Source organism: Egretta garzetta, unplaced genomic scaffold (assembly GCF_000687185.1).
Source record: "Egretta garzetta isolate BGI_Z169 unplaced genomic scaffold, ASM68718v1 scaffold415, whole genome shotgun sequence".
NCBI lineage: Eukaryota > Metazoa > Chordata > Aves > Pelecaniformes > Ardeidae > Egretta > Egretta garzetta.
In genome coordinates, this window is record NW_009259686.1 from 2,520,079 (window position 1) to 2,544,806 (window position 24,728).

Consider the following 24,728-nt stretch of genomic DNA (forward strand, 5'->3'; position numbering starts at 1 on the left):
GGCCCTGTGGCCTGGCGCAGCCGCCGTCGGCCCGGCTCCGGGTAGCGTGTCTGAAGCGGGAGGTAAGGCAGGGGTAGCGCTGATAAGAAGTTGAACCGGCGAGGAGACCCGCAAATGGGATGCCTTGCCTAAATACACAGGCACTTGTTTGCTAAGTGGTGCTGGCGGCGCTACGCAGAGGGCTGCTGACATTTCCCTTTGGGGAAAAAGGGTAAAAACAACAAAGCGGGTACGGAAAGAATGGGTAGAAGAGAATACGTTGAGACAAGTATATTTTAATTTCTTTTATTCTCCTTGTCCCCCCTCTTCATATTGTATACGTGCTGCTTCTCTCTTTAACATCCCACTGCTCTAAACTCATATTCCACTGTTTAAAACATTCTGTAGGTAGTTCTGCCCCAGGTTTTGTTAGAAAAAAGTTGTCCTTTACCACTTTTCAACTATACTCAAACTATATTCATCTATAGTTTGCCTTTCTCCTTTGGAGCTATCTTGCTGCGCTTGCAGTTGGGTAGAAACCGCAGCTTGGTTTCCTATTATTAACTATTTCCTGCCAGAGAATTCTGCAATCTTGGGAGAGACGCTATAATTCCTCCATTCCTTGATTCCCAATCTGCAAAATGAAGGTACTAAAATGTCCTTTTTTCCTCCCTTTTCACTTTAGACACCAAATTCTTCAGAACAGGGAATTTTATGCCTACCCAGTTAATCAATGTACACCTGTAGAAAAATACAGACACCTGTAGAAATCTAAATTTGTGTACGTTCATATCAAAATGGATACCTGTAAAAGTTTTAGCTGCAAACTAACTCTTAGATGCCCTGAACTCTTCTAAGTAGAAAACAGATGCTGCTGAGTACTCCAAACACCAGAGTGAATAACTAAAGTGAATGACTGAAGTAATAGCTGCCAGTTTAAGCAATTGCATAAGCTACAGTGCACTGGATTCTAAAATCATCTCGGCCAGTTTGTTTCATGTGGGCTTGCCACAGTATGCCCCCTGGGTACTGCTGAGGAAACAAAAGGCCCATCTATAGCACGTCACTGGACCTGGAGAAGCCCTTTCTTAGACTGAATTGGCTTCAATCATAACTTATGCCACTGGGCTCTTTATTTTGCAAAAGCATCTCCTCCTTTTTGTCGACACTGTTTCCAGGTGGGCTCGAAATACACACACTCGGAAATAATCCTTACAAAGCTGCGGGAGCTGCTAATTAGCTGTCTGATCAGTCCTACTTTGACTATTCATTTTCAGCCACTGGTTCTGAAAAGCTGTCTTAACAGGAGAGAGACAGCACAGAGTATTTGTGCTGCAGATCCAAATCAGATGCATAAATCTTCCGTTGTGTTGGTACCTACAAAATAAGTAAATGGTCATCCAGCAAAATACCCTTTCTTAAAAAGTTCCTGGGTTTGTAATTTTGCATTGTCTTTTATATACAGTTATTTTCACCTGTAAGGTATATGGCAACCTTTTTTTTCGCTGTCATCTGAATAAATAGTGAGTAGTTTCACAATTAGAAAGAACTTTTGGAGTCAGTCCCAGGACTAAAGTGTTGTCGTAACGAGCCAAAATTGTCCCTGTGGATGGGCCAGCTGCACATTCCTCAGCGCCAAGGGGCAGGGGCCATTTCTCTCTGTCAGTCTCCCAGACTGACTGGCAGAAGCAGCCTAAAAGAGTGTTTCAGGCTGGAAACCACGGATCTCACAATCAGCCCTGCATAGATCTGAGAACTGGCAGGAATATGCACAACTGGGAAAGGATTAACACCAGCTTCATTCACCTTCTTATGGGAAGCGCATGTGGCCTTTTCTGTATCTCTGAGGCACACTCGATGCTGTTGGACCTGTCAGTTATAAAGTATTGAATGTTGTTTCATGCTTGTGTTCCCTACAGCAGCACTATTATATCACAGGTACACATCACCACCCCTGAACAGCAGTGGCTCTTTAAGGTTATTAAGAGCGATAGTTGATATTTCATTTCTTATTTGTCAAATGTATGGGTTGGAAACATTTCATTTTTTTGGATAGGGTCTGGACAAGTCCTGAGGGAATATTTCATGCCTCTTGTAGATGATGTTTAAACAGTGCTGGAAATTCCTCAGATTGCGTATGAACTTGCCTGAATATAAGAAAAAAAAAAAAGGAGGCTTGGTCTGGGAGGTGCTGTGTCCTCCAACATCTAAGGAAAACACTCCCACCAGGTGTTCAGCAGCTAGTTTGATAAGGCCTGAAATCAATGCCTGAAACTTAATTTTATAGAAAATTAAGACATGTGGTTACAAATTAGAGGTTGTGTTACCATGGGAATGTTGATGAAAGAGCTAAACCCCAAGTGATTTGTCTTTTCTTCACAAGAAAATTTAATTTGCTGCTGACAAGCCAGAGGTGGTGCTGATTTGAAATTCTTTACCTTGAAACCTCCCTATCAGTTTTCAGTTTCAGGACTTTTTTATGTGGTTAACATGGCCTTTAGGTTCAGTGCACTTAAGGAAGCAGATAAAGACATAAATGTTGGGGTTGCGTTCAAGAAATGATGCATCTGTGAAGTAAAACACAGAGGATGAAGAGTACTGTATTACGGAATAAAATCTCATTTATTAGCTAACAGTTGTGTAGCTGTCAAATCTCTTGCACATGGTCTATTCATAGGAATTCCTGTCCAGTCTCTAGCTTGACAAAATTGCAGTCCAAAAAAAATGCTGTTTCCTCTGAATTTTATACTGTCTTCCTTTCTATAATTTATTATGGATCTCAGAACTGCACTCATTTCTATATATCTGCGTGCTGCTGTCACATATAGCTATGGTTGATGCTATAATACTGGGGTAAAACAAACACAAAATATGCCATGCTGCATCTTTGAATATTTAAAATTTAAATTTAACTTTCCAGTTGTGAACCTGAGGAAAAGTTTTATTCTGTTAAAAAGGAACTTGGTAGAAAATTTGAATCTGTAGATAAATTAAAGTAAATTATATTGTTATAATCTAAGTGTAAATTAAAAAGCTCAGCACAGTTGTATTAAATATTCATTATGTTCTGTTTTTACAGTGTTGTTCGTGTACTTCAAAAGTCTATCTACTGCCCAGACTACTGACTGTTTGCACTTGAAGGAGCAATGTATAAATGCTGCAAATGGATGTGAGAGTGTCTGGAATGTTGTTGAAGATGTCTGCAATATTTCAGGTAATTCTTTATGGTGTACACAGCTTTATTTTGAATTGCTGAATGTTGCATATTCGTAGTTTATCATAATATTGCTGTGGTAACTGAATGAAGTCAGTGAGATTTCAAAGAGAAAATGATGGCAGAAGACAGTCAACTTCTGAAATCCTTGACAGTAGCCAATACTATTTTCAGTAACAGTCACACAGTCACTTCAATAAGGTGATAAATGAAATTTCTGGACTATGAACAAAGAGTCTGAACCAACTCAAGCAGTCTGAATTCAGCAGAAATTATGCTCTTATGGGATCCTGTTAAACAAAGCCAACATGCAGCCGGAAGAAAGTTCCAACCTTCCTTTCCATAATTTGGAGAAGTTGATCTGCCCCCTCCCTGGAAGTGTTCAAGGCCAGGTTGGATGGGGCTTTGAGCAACCTGATCTAGCGGAAGCTGTTCCTGACCCTGGCAAGGGGGTTGGAACTAGATGGTCTTTAAGGTCCCTTCCAACCCAAACCATTCTATGATTCTGTGATCTGTGATCTCACGCAATACCCAAACCAATGTAGTAGTTACTCAGAGTAATTTTCAAATACTGTTTTAGAATAAGAAACAAATCAAATAAAGCATGCCTCATAGAAACTTGTGTTGTAGAGAGGCACATTGTATTTATTCAGTGAACAGTACCTACATGTCAGAGTGATTCACTGGCAGGGAGGGGTGGTGCAATAAAGTGCAGGTTACGATGTGACTAAGCCTCCTTGAATTGTTCGCATAAATGAAAGCAGAGAATCAGTCTCTGTTTATTGCACTTCCAATGCTCGGTGCATGATTTCCAAGTAAAGTATGTTTTAAGTGGGGGAAGACCAGGTATTATAAGTTTGACAAAAAACTCATCTTAATCTCTGTTGTCGGTCAGATGAAGATGTTCCTTTCTCTGAACACCTATTACCTTCTTGAACAAGTCTTGGGTATCAGTCACCATCTCTCTCTTTCTTTAAATGCCTCCAAGACCTTTCTGTTAAATGTTGAGTATTCACTTGCCAGGTGAATATGGAAGGGAGAAGAAGAGTGGCGGTACAGTGTGGTAGTGTCATTAGACCAAGCTCATAATGACACCTTTGTTGACTGATAAATGTCAAGGACCTTGATCTGCCAAGGCTACATCAGTATTAGCAAATAAAATGAGCCGGGGACTATTATCTGGCCCTGAGTTCAGCTATCATGGGGCAGCATGTATCCATACAACTAAACTGTCTTACCCCTATGCCAGCTGCACAAAACTGCTTTTTGGGAGTGACTCCAGCCCCATGCTATCTTCACAGTCTAGCTGGCTCAGTCCAGACCGGGTACCATGCAAAAGTGCAGCAGTATAGACAGAGTCACTTGCCATTATCCTAGCCCATGCCTTGGTCCTGTTCATAAATGCAGCCAGGGGTATTTAGCCGCCATTTCTAGCAACTTAATTCCATAAAGCAGGTTCTCCATCACTGGGAATCGGAGGTATATGTACCTCCATGGAAACCTCCCTTCTTCTATTGACATTATTTGAATGAAACCAGTCATGTCCTGGTGCCATAACCTGTTCTGAGGCTCAGCTGCAGCAGAGTTAATAAAGTGAACGTCCCTCTGTCTGTCTTGATGTCAGGACCTAGTCTCACGTTTGGTCTGTTTGGGAAGCCAGGCAGCAGAAAATGCTGCCTGACTTCATGGTCAGTAGCCCATTTCTAGAACATTCACCTGCAGTGTGAGCTACCCAGATGTCTCTGTCTGTCTGATTTGTTGCAGGAATTTGAACCCAAGTGTCCCAAGTCACAAGGCAGTATCTAAAATAATCAGAGCAGAAAATTCTCTGAGGCATTCTTCTTAGTGTGCCCTGTTCCAGATACGTATCTGCTTTGCATAGAATGGCTGAATACTTTTAAGAACAGACAGAGGAAATGAAAAATACATGATAACCTAATGGTTACAAAAGTCCCCAAAGGAACTGGGTTTCAGCTCATGTTCTACTGAGTTTTTAAATATTTTATGTGAAGTGGAACAGTTTCAAAAGATATGGCTGCTGTTTGAAAAAAAAAGTATTGGAATATGCAGTACTTTCAGGCTCAAGACAGTGATCTACAGATGAGCTCTCTAGAACCAAACCTCTTCCCCAAATCAGAAGCAGCTGAATTTGCTTCTCTCACATCATTCACAAGGATGTTAGCACCAAGACTACTTGACATAAAGATCAGGATTTGTATTGTAGCCTAATCTTCATCATACCCTGCAACCAGATGAAGTGGGCCAGCATGATGACATTTGTAGTCTCCCCTTTGGATTTGTCACATTGTCCCATAATATGCCATTTCCCTATGTGCTTATTCACTGGTATTAATGGTATTTGTAACTGGGTCAGAAAAACCTTCTGCAAATAAACTATTCTTGTGATTGCTTGTTTGGTTTTGCATCTGTGTATTTCCTTAGGATAATAGCCTTTGGCAAGGACTCTCCAACATTGCAGGGCACTCAGATATTGTGTTGGGTCTAGAACAAATTATTCTAAATGTGGCTATTAGGTGCCATGACCCCAGAGGGTGTGAACCCACAGTCAGACAGCTGATGGTACCTCTCAGAGAGCCCACAGAAACAGCAACAGAAAATCTACCAGCAGTATTATTAGTAAGAATAACATTATACTGTCTGTCAGAAGTACTCTACATGTGCAAAACTAAAAACTTCATGGATAAGCTGTATGAATGGAAAAGGCCGTTCAGTGCTGAGCAGGAACATGTTGGTTGGAGGCAACAGGCAATGGGGCAAATATTCCCTATGCTACTTTCTGTATGAAAATCCTAACTACAAATGACCATTATGCTCCTACTCTGTGGTATGAGTTCAATAACTCAGTCCCTCAGGCTGTAACCTCCAGGTTAAATGTGTGCATCGTCAGGACCTCCATCTTTTGTTCTTCAAAGCAGGTCTGGGGGTACTCTCCGGATGACTGCCAAAGTCACTCCTTTCTCTGTCAAACTGTCATCGCTGCTCCCCTACCACTACAGCAGCATTTTCAGAGTCTCAGTTTATAGTCCTCACAGTCCAATCCTTCTTTCACTTCCCTTTCTGTGCTAAGATACACTGGAAAAAAAAAAGGGTGAAAACATCTGAGCCACCTTCCAGATCAGGATGGAAAAAACTGAAGTAGTTCACTTTGATGGAATCAAAACTTTTCACTTTGAAAATGTCAGAAATGTTTTATCACTGCAGAATGAAGTTTTTAAGGTTTGGATTTTGCTGGGGGTTTCTTCTTTTAGTTAACTGGTTAAAAACCCAAAAATTTCTGAGGTCTGATTCAACCATGAGTATATATTTTCTTAATTTTTCAGAACTGGAAACATCTGGCTTCAAAAGAAAAAAAAACCCCTCAGATTCCTCAAAGATTAAGGAGTCGCATTCTGAATTAGATTTGGAAGCAAGAGTTTATTTTTCTTAGAGAAACAGGAGGTTGGAAGCGATCTCTGGAGATCTAGTCCAGCCCCCCTGCTCAGGCAGGGTCAGCTGCAGGATGTCTTCCAGGACTGTGTCCAGCTGGATTTTTAATAGCTCCAAATGATGGAGGCACCAAAACCCCCTCTGGGCAACCTCTTCCACTGTTAGACAACCTTTATATTAAAAAAGTTTTTTTCTGACCTTTTCTTCAGTTTGTACCTGTTGTTCTGTCACTGGATACCACTGAGGAGTCTGTCCCTGCCTTATTCACCCCCTCCTATCAGGTATTTATACACATGGATAAGTGTATTGGTACTCCCCTGAGCCTTCTCTCCTCCAGGCTAAGCAATCTCAGCTCTCTCAGCCTCTCCTCGTAGGACAGATGCTCCAGTCCTTTAATCACATTTGTGGCACTTTGCAGGAGCTGGTCCCATATGCCCGTGTCCTTCTTGTCCTCAGGAGCCCAGCATGGGACACAGCACTCCAGATGTGGTCCCACCAGTGCTAGAGAGGAAAACCCAGCAGTTTCCTCGGCAGTCTTCAGATGAATTCCCACTGAGATTACTGAAGAGCTGACTGTGCAAGAACAGAGATTATCACCTTGGAAGTGTCAGATTCTACTCTGTCATGCTTCTATCTGTGGTCCCATGTACATAAATTTTGTACATATGAATAAATCAAGCATCAGGTCAGAGAGCAATTTTTGCAAATGCCTTGGAAGCATATGTATAAGCTAAAATACATTACTTAGAACTAATCAATGGTAAAGCAACAATAATTGAAAACCAACAATAAAGTGTTTTCTGCTGTTCATCACAGCTGAATCAACACAGTGTACAAACAGACCAATACTGATAAAAGGTTATTTCTACACAGCTTTCAAGAGGCCAGGCAAGGGATCCCCATAAATCTGATGTGCTTCCTGATTCTGTCTATGGCCTTTGTACGTTCATAGCCCCACAACCTACCTCTCACCCCCTGGCTGTAAGCTGCTGTGATTCAGCGCAGTGTGTTCACCACACACAAGGCCACTCTGAACACAAACCCCGTACCTGACCACAACTTGTTAGTGTCATGAAGATAGATGAGCTAAGAGAGGCTCGGGTGCTGCATAGGATATATTGGGATTTGAGTTTCTTATTCTCCTACCTCTACCTATCTCCACCCTTGAAGTGTCCTCAGGACCTTGAAGAAGACAGTCGTAGATTTTGTAAGTTACCTAATTTTTACACAAGTCACTCCTGATCTTTGTTGCTCTTTTTCTACCCCTGGAATTTGTCCTCCTGAAATTGTTTTGTTATTCCTTACTCACTTGATAAAATATAGAGTACAATACCCACCCACCCATCTCCACAGGCCTCCATAGTTCCCATGTCACCACATACTTTCCACCCTGTCTTTATGGTCAGGGAGCGTCCTATGTCTGTGACCTTCAGTAGATCTCCTGAGCTCCTTGGCTACTGGAAAAAGAAAAGAATGTGAGGGCTAAGGGTCAGGGTCATGCTCTACTTCTAAAAATGCAGAAAGCAAGTTGGAGAGATACAGGCAAGCCTGGGCACCATCACCTCCTCCTTTGCTGATACAAGAGGTGAAGTGGGAGCAGAAGCTGGGAAGTGTAGCTCTTGCTGGACTGTTGCATCCCCCTGTAGCAGTGCATATTTCAATACATATCCAAACTCTCCTTACTCAGCAACAGCAACTGGAGAAAGGGCAATGCAGGCACTGAAAAAGGATTTTGGGGTGGCAGGATGGGGACGTGCACTCTGAGATAGCTGACGCTCATTCCTTCAGGCACAGGCAAAATGCAGAGTTCCCTCTTGCAGGCCTTCACCTAGACTGCCTTCCGCTGCTATTTGTGTCCACAACACATAAATGACATTAAAACTCTAATCACATTAAAGTTTGTCCATGGCAGCGGTGACACATGGCTGCTGGCTTTGCAGTTTTACTGGAGCTGCTCCACCAGGGAAGCAGCAAGGCAGGAAGCCAGACATCACCGTTGGCAGGGCAGCGACGATAACATACACGCTCAGTAGATTAAAACCGATCCTCGTGATGCCCCGTGACCAGCCTTGATCTTGTGAGCCACATACTCGTTACATTACATATTGTGAGATACTTAATATCCATGAAGCAAAGAGAGGCAATGTGCTGGTTTGAGGACCTGCATACCTGTTTTGACAAGGTAGACTGTGGCTTTCACAAAATAATACTTTCTTAAATGGTATTAAACTGCTTCTTATGTAACTTAAGTAACCTTTAGTTTTCTTAAGCAATAATAAGTAATGAAATACTTTTAAAACTGTTAGTCCATAAAGCAGAGGGTTGATTGATTTATCTCTGTACCACAAATGAGTACATGCACTTTATTTTTGCTGCACATACAAGGAAAATATGATCTGACAGCCTGTGTTGATGTGTCATTAAGTCCAAGTGCGCACATAAGCAACAGGCTTGAAAGTGGATTGGCAGACTAAGGTTTCTGCATTTTTTTATGTTAACTTCTCTCATTTTTATTACAAAAAAAAACCCCCAGAATGGTCTTGGACTACTTTAAATTTGCTGTCATTGCCAAACTTATGTGAAGTGAAGTTGTTGTGTAGGGTAGCGGTCTAAGGGCATATCCAAACGGCCAGGCATTTGTAGGCCTGTGCCATCCTCACGTGAGTGAGGGATCTGAACCAGAGATGGCATCCCTCAGCGTGGGGTTAGCATCATTGCTATCACAGGACTGCGCCTGCCCTCCTACGTCCCCTCTCTTACACCGTTACCTGGCAGTACCTTAGCCTGCACTGCGAATTCCCATCCCTGTACCAGGCACCTCATTTCTACACAGGACCAAGTTGAGTGTTTCAGTGCCTCAGTTCAGGACGTGCCCCTTGACTCCCGTGCACATTTTTAGTTTGGTCTCTGTACCTCATCTGCCTAGAACAAAAGGTATGAGTTTAAGTGTTTATGTACTTTGAAAATGAGAACAGAAACAGATGTTCTGGCAATGGGTCAGATCGAATGAAAGAAGGCAATAGCATATCCACAAGTTTATTACATCACTCTGAATATTATTTAAAATCTGTAAATTATGACAGATTTTCAAACAAAACTAAGTTCAAAACATCCTCTCTTGGCAAAACATATTATTTTTGTGCTTCAATTGAATTGTTTTATGTAACCACATCCCTTAAGCGTTCATAAACATTAACAACATTATAATTTTAATGGCAAGTTCTAGGTAATAGATGCAAGGCAGAAGATGCTATTGGATGTAATAGAATCATCCAGGTCCTGGCTAATGAATACCCGGAATTTAAAAACTGCGTCTGCACTACAGACAATCTCTGTAGCATCATGACTTTGCTTGGGAAGCAGTGCAACATTGATAAAGGTAACTAAACAAAAAGGTTTAATTATGAATAACAAAAATAAATATATAATTTTGTAACCCTTATTTAACTGGATTCAAGTTTCTTTGCATATTTCTCAAGTCTGATAATTCTCCCAAGTAATTAGATTTGTCTTTTCTATGATGTTCACATGCCAATGTGCATATGAAAGCAATGCCATATCAGCTTTAAAATAAACAAAACCAATAGAAGGCATATGAGAAATTCAGATGGTTTTTAAAGCTTTTGCTCAATCCAATGGAAAGCAAAAGTGAAAATACTACGTGTGTTGAGGGCTACTTGTTGCCCAAGGAGGCTTCAGCGCCACTAGATCTATGTTATGTGTAGAGAGCCACATCCAGCTACCTTGTGAATGGGTGCGTGGCTGAACGGGGATGCACAGCTGCGCAGTTGTGTCACGTTGTGTTACAGAGCAGCACCTTCACTTAATTTCTTAAGTGCATCCCTTTTAAAATTCCATTGTAATCAATAGACCCAGCCCCTTTAGATTTGTTTTTTATTACCCCAAGAACTCTTTTCAAATCAGAGAATCTATTTCTATAATTGAGAATTACTTGGTGCATGAAAATCTTGCAGTTCCTGCTCCAGCATCTCCTGGAGTAATGATTAGCCCAGCTGACATAAGAGAGGTAAAATCAGCCAGTGAATGAGAGTCTGGAAAGTGAGCCCCAAGGTTGATTCTCAGCTCTGATCCATCACTCCCTCCTGGCATCAATCAGAGTACATCATACAGTAGCAGAATATATGGCTTTAATGCAGAGGACATAATAGCATCCTCATCCATTACTCCTTGCCTGAAACAAAAAGAGTGGGTATCTAAAACCTGATGTTGATGTCATTGGAACAGTTGCTTTTGCTTCTAGCAAAATAAAGTAATTTTATATTTTTTTGCTGATGAGGTTACATTTCTCACCAGTATAGCAAAAAGTTTGGATGGAGTTACACTAGTGTCAGTTTTGCCTGCAGATGATATGTTACGATGCTGGTAGATCCTTTCAGGAGTAATTCTTGCTGTCTATCACAAATCACTATTTTAGGTAATGAATGAACCATCTTCTGGAATTGCTGTTCTCTCTTTACAAATTATGAATTGAATTAAGATGATAATCCATGATATGTCCAATCTGTAGGCGGTTAAACTGATGAATCTGTTTACACAGTAATTTTAGTGAGGGTTTCTCGTATTACAGTTAGCAGCTGAGTTGTTAAATTAGACTGTATTATACAGCTACCAGGACACAGTAAGCATGAAGAAGATTCATTAGTCTGCAAGACTGAAATTATTATGTATTTACATGCAGCTCAGAATGAAACTAGGGCTGTTTCATTCATTTTATTGCATTAAGACAATCATCCTTTTCCTGAGTTTGTTTTGAGCTGACTGGTGATGACCAGTTGATTTATATCTCTGTTTATACCTATTTGTACAGAATTTTTGGAAACTTCCTCAAGATCAGATGCTGAACTGAGTTTTAGGCAACACAGAAACCCCAAAGACCAAGGACACCTAGAAGAATTGGAGAATGACTGCAGTACTGCAAAGCAACGCTGTCGAGAGGACCCTTACTGCTTTTTAGTGCATAAGAGCTTCCAGCGAGCATGCCAGGTGGACGCAGCAAAGTGCAGGCTCCCAACAGTCAACCAGGAGTGTTTGTCAGCATGGAAAGAACTGAGGAAAACAGTTCTGGGAGAGTGCAAGTGCTCAGAACCACTTCAGATGAGATGCGTGAAAATATGGAAGGGAATATTTAACAACCCTTGTTTACAATACTCTCAGGAGAGCCAAGCTTCAGCAGCTAGTGAAAATTATGATGATGATGACAATGACAGTGATGATGATGATGTTGAAGATGAGAAAAACCAGGAGACCGACACAGGTTAGTGGTATTCCAGCAGACCGAAACCTTTCATACATATAGTAGTGTGCACAAGTCCGTGAAAAAGGTTTTCTTAATAATTTGCAGCTTAACACTGGAAACAGGGTATTTTTAAGAGGCTTATTCAGATGCAAATGAATAATCTGATAGCAAAATTATAGCCTGAGTGCAAATACTATTGTCCTTCAATATGTTAATTTGATACAAATCAGTCCCTTTTAGTGCTACACTATAACTAGAAACAATATAAACATAGAATCATAGAATTGTTTAGGTTGGATAAGACCTTTATGATCACCAAGTCCAACTGCTGACCTAACATGGCCAAGTCCACCACTAAGCTGTGTCCCTAAGCACCACATCTCCATGTCTTTTAAACACCTCCAGGGATGGGGACTTAGCTACTTCCCTGGGAAGCCTGTTCCAATGTTTAAAAACCCTTTCGGTGATGAAATTTTTCTTGATATCCAGTCTAAACCGCCCCTGGTGCAATGTGAGGCCATTTCCTCTCGTCCTATCGCTTGTTACGTGGGAGAAGAAACTGATCCTGACCTCACTACACCCTCCTTTCAGGCAGTTGTGGAGGGCAATAAGGCCTCCCCTTAGACTCCTTTTCTCCAGGCTAAACAACCCCAGTTCCCTCAGCCACTCCTCATAAGACTTGTGCTCTAGGCCCTTCACTGCCCTTCTCTGGACATGTTCCAGCAACGCAACATCTTTCTTGTAGTGAGGGGACCAAAACTGAGCACAGTATTCGAGGTGCAGCCTCACCAGTGCCGAGTACAGGGGCACAATCACTTCCCTACTCCTGCTGGCCACACTATTTCTGACACAATCCAGGATGCCATTGGCCTTCTTGGCTTCCTGGGCACACTGCTGGCTCATATTCAGTCGGCTGTCAACCAATACCCCCAGGTCCTTTGCTGCCAGGAAGCTTTCCAGCCACTCACCCCCAAGCCTGTAGTGTTGGGCTGTTGTGACCCAAATCAGGACCCTGCACTTGGCTTTGTTGAACCTCATACAATTGGCTGTAGCCCATCCAGCCAGCCTGTCCAGGTCCCTCTGTAAAGCCATCCTATCCTCAAGCAGATCAACATTCCTGCCCAACTTGGTGTCATCTGCAAACTTACTGAGGGTGCACTCGATCCTCTTATCCAGGTCATTGATAAAGATATTAAACAGAACTGGGCCCAATACTGAATCCTGGGGAACACCCCTTGTGACTGACCACCAACTGGATTTAAGTCTTCACCACAACTCTTTGGGCCCAGCCATCCACCCATTTTTTTTACCCAGCAAAGAGTATGCCCGTCCAAGTCATAAGCAGACATTTTTTTCCAGGAGAACGCTGTGGGAAACAGTGTCAAAGACTTTACTAAAGTCTAGGTAGACAACATCCACAGCCTTTCCCTTGACTAAGCAGGTCACCTTGTCATAGAAGGAGATCAGGTGAGTAAAGCAGGACCTGGCTTTCCTAAACCCATACTGACTAGACCTGATCTTCTCATTATCCTGTATGTGTCATGTGATGGCACTCAAGATGATCAGCTCCATAATCTTCCCTGGCACAGAGGTCAGACTGACAGGCCTGCAATTCCCCGGATCCTCCTTCTGGCCCTTCTAGTAGATGGGCGTCACATTTCCTAACTTCCAGTCAACTGGGACCTCCCCGGTTAGCCAGGACTGCTGATAAAAGATGGAAGGTGGCTTGGGGAACATTTCTATCAGCTCCCTCAGTGCCCTTGGGTGGATCCCATCCGGCCTCATAGACTTGTGTGTGTCTAAGTGGTGTAGCAGGTCTCTAACGATTTCCCCTTGGATTATGGGGGTTTCATTCTGCTCCCTGTCCCTGTCTTCCAGCTCAGGGAGCCGAGTACCTGGAAAACACTGGCCTTAATATTAAAGACTGAGGCAAAGAAGGCATTAAGTACCTCAGCCTCTTCCTCATCCTTTGTCACTATGTTCCCCCCCCCATCCAATAAAGGATGCAGATTCTCCTTAGCCCTCCTTTTGTTGCTAATGTATTTATAGAATCATCTTTTATTGGCTTTTATGGCAGTAGCCAGCTTAAGTTTTAGTTGGGCTTTGGCCCTTCTAATTTTCTCCCTGCGTAACCTCATGACATCCTGGTAGTCCTTCTGAGTTGCCTGCCCCTTTTTCCAAAGGTCATAAACCCTCCTTTTACTCCTGACTTCCAGTCAAAGGTCTCTGTTCAGCCAGGGCAGTCTCCTCCCCTGCCAGCTCATCTTTTGGCACATAAGAGACCAATAACAACAATTTTCTAATAGCAAGAATTGTCTGCCTGCCTTGCCTTTAGATAATGACAAGCAGTTAGTTGAGCTTGAAAACTGGATGCACTGATGAACACATTAAGGGCTCTGGTCTTTCATTATTCACAAGAAATCTGTGCTGAGCAGCTCTAAAATCTCTTTGTGAGCTCACGGGGTCTATAATTATGTGGAGAATGTTATCAGCAGCAATTGATAAACTGTGCTTTCACCCCCAAACTTATGAATATATGTAACAGTGATTTTAGAGTTTATTAAGAAGCTGACAGGTCCTATTTGGTCCAGTTAATTTGTTATATTCTTGTTTATTCTTCTACCAGCACTATGCCAGCAACACAGCCAATACTTTAAAGTTAAAAACTAAGCTAAGACATGATTTATCACTTATGCCTGTATCCGTATCTTTTTGTTCTAGACAATATTAGTACGGAAACAAAATTACAATGGCATTTATCTGCTCTTTCCAATCAAGGTAAGTCTGAATTTACTTATGAATCCTAATAATTGGTTCTAGCTCTGTTTTCAGATACCGTACAATGTATCTTGAGATTAATATGAATACTTTTAATTCAAATTACTGTAGAGTAGGGAGTCCACAGATCCAACATATTTTCAGTTAAGGTATTGGGCAGATAAGAATCCAAAAATGTCATGTAACAATCCTGCCAAATTTACAGAGGCAATTCTTATCCCATAAACATTTTAGGGTCAGATATATCTGGATCTTTCTGGAAGGTTTATAACATAGGCTAGAAATACCTAAACTAGCTTTAAAAGCACAGAAATGCCATTCATACTTTTGTCTCCATTACTTTGTACATAGCCTAGCATAGGACTGCATGCTGGTGATTTCAGCAGTTTCAGGTGTCCACTAGCCACTAGCCTCCATAAACTGTTACATACCATGAAGAAACTTCCAACTTGCCAGTTTTCACTTTCTTCTCCCTTATTTATCTGGCAGGGTCAGAAATTTGCAGGAGGGTTACTTATGAGGGCCAAGCAGCAGAAGATCACATATTGTCCTTAAAAGAGACAATGCTGGAAGAGCTGGATCAAAGTTTTGGGGAGTCAAACTTGTTTTTAATGGGAATGTTGCAGGCAGGATGACTACCAATCATCACTTGAGAAAGGTTTTATTCTGATTTCATTTTAAAAACTATTATTCTTTTTAGCATACACAGCAAACAGAACCTGTTTGGATGTGAACAAGGAGTGTGTTGAAGATGAAGTATGTAACAAACAGTTGTCCCTGTACCTTAAGGTTTGCTCAGTAAATAAGAAGTGCAACATGGAAGAATGTCAAGCAGCCATAAGGTTCTTCTATGGAAACATGCCTTTTGAAGTTGCCCAAATGATGACATTTTGTGAATGTATCCAGCCTGATGAATCCTGCCAGAGGGCCGAAGAACTTCTCCATGGCAAGCCCTGTGCAGTTACTGCAGTTCCACCCCCATCATGTCTGAATGTAATCCACATGTGTGAAGAGAATGAAGTGTGCAGGTAAGTTTTCTACTTTTCAAGTAGAAGAAAGATTTTTGCCTCGTAATGCGCCTGTGAATAAGGATTTGATCAAATAATTTTGATATATATGCCATATGTCTCATCTATAGCAATTTTTTCTGCATTGTGTCTATTGTATATTATCACTTGTGTTTGACATCTTTACAGGTATCTTCATCAGCTGTGGTAATTCCACAAGTAAACTGAAAAGGTTCTGTTTCAGAAAGGTCTGGAATCTAGTGTGAGCTTTGCTTCTGTCTCTGTCATGACTCTTAACACCATTTCTGCTGGACAAACTATGCCACCGTGTATTTTCATTAACAGTTTCTTCAGATAATGCCTGCCAGTCTGCACCTTTGCCCTCTAGCAGTTTGTACAAATTGTGCAGCAGACCAGACAAAGTTTGTTTGGTGAAAGCAATTACCTCTTCCACCGCAGAGTCTGACCCTTTGTACCCAACGGCCATACAACCGACTTGGCCTGTTCAGAAAATTTTCATTTTATTCTTTTCATCTCAAACATACTGATACTTGAAAAAAGCTGCCATGAAACATGCACAGACCACCAAACTCACAAAGAATAACACAGATTTCACATTTGATTTTATTTCTAGAAAAAACACAACAAGACTAGCCCATATTTGCAGTTCTACTTAATTGCCACCATTTGTGAATGGTCAGTTGGCCCAGTTTGGTTTTCAGTGTAGTCCCCAGTTCCCTTGTGGATTAGACCGGAATTTTACCTCAAATCTGTGCTCAAATTAACCTTCTGTTAACAAACTAGGAGGTCTAGAGACACTTTCAGTTCTGTGCAAGCTATTCAGATTGACGTCAGTGGGAATTGCCCCTTTTTATGTCAAGAAGAATTGGGCTACAGTTGTATGTCTGTGCATGTGCATGTGTACACATGCAATATCATAACAGAGACTTGCTGAATTACCCATTATTTTGGGAACATTAATGTTTCCTGGCACTGACAATAAGTGGATATAATTAAGAAAATTATTCTGTGAATTATGGATAGCCACACATTAAATCAGGAGGTGAATAAAAATAATTCCATTAGCACAGAGGTGGCACCTGCTTTGAAACCTTTGCTTGTGTAATGAAAATATTTACAATAATGTCCTAGCTGGTATTCTAACAGTCCATGCTTTTCCACGTGACTTGCTTGTAACAGCTACACAATGTCAACAGTAAATTAATAACCTAATTTTATGATTAAGGAAAAAATGTTTTAGTGTATTAATGTACAATACACAACAGTTTACCTTTATTGTCCCCTAACATTTAATGTAAGTTATAAATTTGCTCCTAATTAATATCTACAGATTTCCTAGTTAATTTTTAATAGATGCTTTCCTTTGTCATACATAGTGCACTAAAGGCCAATTTTATTCTATCCTAAGAGCAAATAAACTGAAATAATTTGAGCTACTGAGCTGGGAAACAAGTTAATTATTCTTGTAGCTTGGCTCTGCTATCAATCTTTAAGATCAACTGAATTACTTCTAATTTTTCCTGAGCCCTGGATGTTTTGCATTTTGTTAGCATTCCAGGCGAGGAAGCGTTGGCATAGGATGTAGATTATTTTATATAAAATAAGTTGGATTTTCATTCTTCCTTCACACTGCCCAAAAAACTGATCCACTAGAACAGCACCTGGTGTGGTTTCGTTGTGATGACTGGTCTAATTCCTCTATCCAAATTTCTTCTCTGAGGATCTGAGACTGTTGGTGTTTACACACTGATTTTTGTTGGACCCTGGGAAAATCTCCACAGGTGCTGATTAGAAGTGCAGTTGCTTTTTCTCAAAAACTTTTTCAGTAAACCCAAGTTGTTCCTTAAATTACAATTTTGCAGGTTTCACTCAAACTGATTAGGTGCAAATGAGAGCAGAATTTAGGCCAGCTACCACTGAATATTGTGATCTTTAAGGCTTAAGTGGTACCTTGGGAACACACACTCTCTTTTCGAGATGACCCTTAAATGTCTTTTTGTGAAATCATAGAGTTTTTAAACTGTCATTGTACACTTCTTTTTTGTCCAGGAAAAAATATACAACTTTTCGGTCAAAGTGTTGGAGACATGTGACAAAAAAATGCTACGATAATGAAGCTTGTCTTGAAACTTTAATCAAGGATGACATGCCCTGCTCTGCAAACACTGACTGCAAAGCAGCCTACATTAGCAACTGGGGCACGATGCTGCGCGTGGAGTGTACCTGCCAGAATTTGCCTCCCGCCGAGCAGTCTTTGTGCGAGCTCTTCCATCACATGCTTCACAGCAAATCCTGCTTCAGTGAGTTGCGTGAGTAACGCATAAAGCTTTAAAGAATAATTAAAGAGTATTGAAATGCTGACTTACACCAAATCTGTGCTATATCTTTGCTATCATTGATTTCAGCAAGATTTATACCTGCGGGTTTTTTAACCCAAATCAAAGTGCAAATTGCATGTACAGTTTTTTCCTCTGGTTTTGGGAAATAATTATATTAGTAATAAATCAATAAAATTGACTACATGTCTCATTACATGCATTTGCTGGAATAACAATAAAAGAGTAATTTCTGCAGTCTATACTATTATGCAGATTAGAAAAGTCCAAAGCCTTCACATCATTGGCTTAATGCTGTACTTTGGTACACTGTATTTACAAATAATATGACATATTATAGTGTTTTTTCTTTCTTCCTTTTCTTTTTGGGGTCTAAATATTAGTATAGCTTACACACATTTAGCAACAGACTTCATTCCACAGCAAATAGCTTCAATGATTTAAACAGGACCTCTCAAAAAAAAGCTGCTGTGAATGGAGGCTTCAGGATTTGGCCTTCAGTAAAGACACTGGGGTTAACTCAGATGAAATGTATGTACTTTCCCAGAGCCAGCAAAGCCTTTCATGTGCTAAATCAGCTACTTATTTTTGTTAAATGTAAAAGTCTTTGCCAAGTCTTTGTTTAAGAGAGAATTGTTAATGCAATGAACAGCAATATGGGAGCAAATATTAATGTTTTAGTCTGAATCAGGAGTGTGCCTTTGAAGCAAATCCCCTGTTTGTCCCCACTTACTGTGCTGTGGGTCACATCGCAGGGTGGTTCCACATCTCAGGGTGGTTCCTGGACTCCTGCAGCCTAAAACTGAACCTGAAGGTTCATCTGCCACCTCTGCAACGCTCCAGCTACACCCAGGCATCCAGTCCATGGACCAGAACAAAGACCAAAGTACCCTCTTCTCTTCAAATCTCTGATCTGTCACACCAGCTATTTCACCATATAAATCCTCTTAGAATATACTACTTGCTAGTGCATCATACCCTATGTCAGTCATCTTCTATATGTAATTATACGTATTCTCAACCTACCTTGGGAGAGGTAACAGTTTTTAAAGATTTCCATGGAAAGCCATGACTATTTCATAGTTCTGTCTCATGGACTGTCTTTTAAAAACATGTATTAATGGCATGCATGCATTTCATTGAAAGAATAAGCTAATGTTTTAGTTTTAGAGACCAAAATGTTACCACTGATAAGTGTGTAAATTTTTCTTGTCACTCTAAGTTTACCCAGAAATTAAAATCAAGTAGCTGAAACACTATCCTTAAGCTTAGTTAATCACTACTAAAATTCAGACTCTGAGAAAAGATTAAAAATCATATAATAACTCCCTTGGAAAAGTGATACCATAACACACTTAAATTTGAGACTACTGGTGGTGATTTTGCTGATGAATGTTATTTACTTGTTTGCTTGCTTTATGGCTGCATTTAATGGTCCAAATGAGCGATCACATCATTGTGTTAATTATTCTTTACCTACAAAGCAAAAAGATGACCCTCATGTCATAATAATCAAATAATTGCTCATGAGCTTTTGCCATTCCCTGAAGCAGTCTCAGGATAGAATGGGGGTGGTTTTTTTGATGGAAACTTCCCTAATCTAATTGGGATTCAAGAACAGAAGCTTGCTTGCTCCTGTGGTGCAATGAATTCCTGTCAGTTAAATGAAAACAGTTTGGGGATCCAGGGCCTTTGGCTGAGTAAAGGACTGGCACCTATTCTACAGAGTATTTGCAGAGTCTTGGGAATCTTGCTTTTGCTTTTTCTAGATGTTTAGTTGTAATGCAGCTAAACTGAAGAGACAGATGATTACGAGTTTGATTGTAAGGCCCAGTGTTGAATGCCATTTTCTGCATGGCAGTTCACAGAGGCGGAGTGAGTGCTCTGTTACAGACCTCATCCAACCCCTCTGCTAACTCATTCATCTGGCCTGGGTGTGAACTTTGGATAACTTTCGCTCTTACAGTGGTGATGATTTTTAACATTGAAGTCTTTCTGAACAGGCAGATACCAGCGGCTAGCAAAAGGGATCTTTGCCTCTAAAACTGGTGTGAACAAATCTGCAAGTGGTGTTTACACCATCACATCTTCCTACGCTTGTATGGCACTGCCTTGCTACAAGTGTTTGCTCTCGGGGCTGCGCTTACAGGATTAAAGCTTGCTGCAGACTCAGTAAAAGGCAGGAACTGTGAGTAACTGGCTGCTATATGAGACAGAAGCACAGCGTGGATCAGTGCTAATGTAGGATCAGTGTCACAATAGGAATAAGCAAAAATGCCAGTGACAGAAAGTAAAAAGGAAAGTTTCCAGAATATTTTAACTCTGGGTTGTACTTTTGGATCTCACAGAAAAAATACATTACGAGGAGATTTAGTCCACTGCTATTTAGACAACGTTCCAGGCTGCAAACATGAGCTTTTGTCATACTGTTTTCATTCCTCTAGGGAATAAAAATTTCTCAACTTGCAGTTCATGTGAGTGACCATGCATAGTCTTGTATGGCTTAACCTCTTGCTCTGTAAACTATTCTACTTAGGTAAACCTTTTATTTTTCATTCCAACAGAAGAAATCTATTTTCAGATACATTCATGAAATTATGCCCACTAAGAGGACAGGCCTTTGTGAAAGAGTTGATTAAGGCCTAGCAATTCATTTGGAGAATGAGTTCTGCCTTTTGGAACTTCAAACTGCTACCCATTTCTCATCACTTCTATATTGGTTTTGTGTGCCCAATTCTTTTGGTGGGCCTATTTCTAAAACAGCTTATCTGAAAAGAGAACTTGAGCTGTTTTGAGGCAGAGAATATTTTTAAAGCACGCTTGTCCCCCATAAGACAAACTACAGGGGAGGTTTAACTGAGATGTCAAGGGAAGAACTGTCATTCACTCCTTCACTTTGTTCATCGAGTATCAGTAAACAGTATTTTTAAATAGCTGCCTTTATAAATTCTGTGGCTCTTATCAAAACACCAAACTGCAATATTCACTTAAATTATTATTTTAAAGTAATATTTTGAATGGATATTTTCTTTCCAACATTCAGGTCAAATTTCCACTAAGAAGAAAGGTTTTAGTTGGGTAAATACAGAAATGCCAGGAGAAAAGCTTTCCAGAGCACAGATCCATTCTTCTTCAATTAAAGGTGAGTTTGGGCAAATCACGCCATGGTTTTCACAGTACTCTTGAAATTTCCCTCGTGTATGATAGGGAAGACTTAAAGTTGTGTGCCTTGGATGGGTTCAGGCAAATGAGTTGCTCCCCTATTCAACATAATGTGGAAAAACCTCTCTACCCGTTTGGCTTAGCTTATATAACTGCAAAATAGAGATAATGAGACTGAACCAATTTCTCTGATAAGTGGTTTTGAAATAGATGTCTCACAATCACTATTTTATAATTGGGGAAAATTAAGCTATTAAGCCTGCCAGAGCCTGGCTCTCCGTACTGTCATTAGAGAGTAGTAGTCATAATGTGTAATACAAATTATTAGCTTTGATGTCACACCTACTTCTCTCTTATCTCTCTCGACTTTTTGTGCCATAGTAGTTACAACAACAAAATTAGGAAGCCACAGTAAGTGGTCTGACAAGGGGCTTATGTTACACTCCATCAGACTTTATCTTCTCATGCAACAGAAGGGCACACAATTGCAGATCATGATATCCCATGGGCTGAAGAGCTGCATCTGTTTTTATTTCCATGCATTTACAGTGAGCAATTAAGTGACATAAAGTTAAAGGATGTTGAATTAATATAGAAATTTTCTCATGGTTGAAATAATATTAATTTTATATTTCCTTTTGAAGGACCCAATTACAGGGTGAGAACACTAAAGAACTTAATGCACAAATACTGACTCTAACGAGAATGACCTGTTCTACCTCGTGTGGGGCAGATTATAATACTCCACACACTACTACGAATTAGTTCCCAGAACTGTTCATACTAAACACCTTTAACACTGAAAAAAATAATTCAAGCTCTGCATGCAGTACAAAATGAAGGGACTTGTATCATCTCCATCCTTCAACTATTGCTGAAGTGGACAACCTAGGAAGTATAAAAATAGATTCATGGGAATGGGATTCCTGAGACCTGTATGTGAATAACTAAGCATTCAGCTGTAATTTTAGCATTGAAATTACTTAAGAATCATGCATGCCATCCAAATGCTCTGTGTAGCCAGAGAGGAAAGTCAGGGACCCTCAGAGGAAGATTAATACCACCTTTTCAGGCTGGTTTTGCTGGAAGTGTTGGCTTCTCTTTGCCAGTTACAGAGGGAGCCTGAATCTCCAGCTGGAACAAGACTCTAGTGGTTAAATAATGCAAGTTATAATGCAAGAAATGTTGCTCTAAGTGAAAAAATGTAAAATGTGAGATATTTCACTCCTGTGACTAGTTCTAACTGCAGACCCTTTCAGTGGGTAAAATGTATTCTACATTTCCCTCAGAGATTCAGATAAACGTTTGCAAAGAGCAGCCTGCACCCAGTTAATTCTGCTCCCACTGAAGTCTGAATACTTTCCAAAAACCTGTCCTTGAACTCTTAACAGAATTTTGGATGGCCTTAGAAAAATAAAAATAATGCTGACCAGCCTAAACCATGCAATAAAATATTCCTTCTGTTGGAGCTGTCATGTACACTAGATCAGAACTCTCTAAGCTATAAATGTCTCATAGGAAGTGAGGTCAAGGAGAAGAATCTGATTCAGGGTATCTACCTGATGATAAAAACCATATTGCAAATTGTTTCATAAATCCCACTGCCAAACATGTAACCCGGTATCCTAGATTCATGTGCTAGTAAATGTGTATTACTCAGGCTGCAAAGGGAGTTATCATCTTTACAAAATATTTATCTTTTCTGAAATCAAATCCCAAGAAGAATCCCAGGGTGCAGAGGCAAAGCAGTTAAGTTGTCAAATATGGCCTTTTGTGTGTGTGAAGATATTTGAAGATCTTTTCTTCTTGGCTATTTTCTGCTTGGAAAGCAGGAGATGATAGATACAATTTGCCAATGTCTTGTCCCTACATCAAAATCTCAGAAGAATCCTTTGGTTAGCTTGTTATTGAAAAATACGAGGATGTCTTTCACCAGTTCAAACTAATGACTGACTACAGATGAACATGCTCAGAAGAAACTCAATATTTCTTCAACTTTTTCTTAATTTTATAATTCAAAAAAAACACTTACTGTTCAGAAAGCAGTAAGATTTCCTCATTCCATCCAGCGGCATTGCAAATCATGCCATTGGATAAGACTGGCTTTAATAATAGGAGCCTTTCATAATAAATAATAAATCTAAACATATATACATTTATTCATATATATTTTCAAATAAATATAACCCTGTTCAGTTGGAAGAATATTATTCCAGGTTTTGGTGTAACCATATGATAGCAGGATAATCTTGACTGGATTTACACTCATGCACATACCCAGGAGGGTACAGGCCAACCCCGTCATCTGTGGGCTGATACAACCCTGTTAACAAGACGTGATGTGGGCAGAGTCCTAACCATATCAAAGTTAATGAGACTTTTGCTGTAAGCTTAGATGTGGCCAGAGTTTTATGTCATTTTGGAAACAACATCAAAAAGTGATAAATCAAATAAAAATTCTCAAAACTTCAAAAATGTTATTATTGCCTACCTAGTTATGCACTTTCAGCCTGGTTTTGACTTTATCCTATGCAAATTATCTTCATGATTTTACAGATCCACATAATTTAAAAGATTGCTTCCCACGCTTTAATTTGAAAAATGATTCATGTGTGAAGATAAGCATTTGCGTTCATCAGCATAGAGCTTTGGAGGTATTTTTTGGCTGAAAGAGAAATCTAGAAATACAGAACTCTTATCCTGTTCTTGTGAGATACAATAAAATTGGGCTTGACCCAAAACTGTTGAAATTAATCTCATTTTGTCTTAAATTGTAGAGTTAGCATATATTTCCTACTGAGGAGTTTTGCTGTGCTGAGAATCTAGATAAACAAGTAATTGGCAGGGTTTACCTATAATTATACCAGCTGCTGTGAGAACTGAGATTAGTTCAGCTCCAATGACTTTAATTTGTAAGGTATGAAACATTGTCAATCTGATTGTTTTGTAAATGTAGAAAAGAGCCTATGACAAGCTGCAGGTAGCCAAGAAACCTCTGAGCACCAGCCAGAATTAATCTGCCTGATGAATATTCATTTTTTCACTACGTATACATAAGCAGGTAGATTTACACAAGAGTGTAATCCCACTAATTGTTCCAGCTGCTGAGCCCACAACTATCCTCTACCAAACTTCATCACTAGAAATGTCCATGTGTCTGTGTAGACAGCTCCAGCTAGTGTTTCAGTGGCACCTGCAGCCCAGTCGTGTCCCTGAGGTTTGCAGCCCATCCTAGGAAGGGCAAGACATGCATCGTGCAGCCACGGTGGCCCTGCTATAGACCTGTCTTGAAGTGAGAAGGTCCATGAGCTTCTCATGACTACAGGCCACCTCCATGGGACAGAGCATGCCTCCCAGCACCTCGCAGCCCTTCCCCTTGCAATGGAAGTGACTGCTTTCCACTTGTGTCAATTCACTCTCTGCGGGACTGAGCTGGAGACATCTTGCATTTTAGCTACTTCCTATCATAAGTTTTCAGAAACTATGTGCGCCTTTCTTTTTCCATGGTACATGCAGATATTTGTGTC

General features: G+C 40.4%; 1 protein-coding gene across 1 annotated transcript in view; it reads left to right on the top strand.

Moving 5' to 3' along the window:
- The window catches only part of GFRAL (GDNF family receptor alpha like), a 29,629-nt gene that overhangs the window by 914 nt on the left and 3,987 nt on the right, over positions 1 to 24,728 (top strand). The window contains exons 2-8 of the mRNA XM_035894174.1: positions 3,059 to 3,193; positions 9,867 to 10,019; positions 11,469 to 11,915; positions 14,619 to 14,675; positions 15,376 to 15,703; positions 17,753 to 18,012; positions 21,083 to 21,181. Coding sequence (XP_035750067.1) covers positions 3,059 to 3,193; positions 9,867 to 10,019; positions 11,469 to 11,915; positions 14,619 to 14,675; positions 15,376 to 15,703; positions 17,753 to 18,012; positions 21,083 to 21,181 — 1,479 coding nt within the window. The remainder of the gene's footprint in view (positions 1 to 3,058; positions 3,194 to 9,866; positions 10,020 to 11,468; positions 11,916 to 14,618; positions 14,676 to 15,375; positions 15,704 to 17,752; positions 18,013 to 21,082; positions 21,182 to 24,728) is intronic.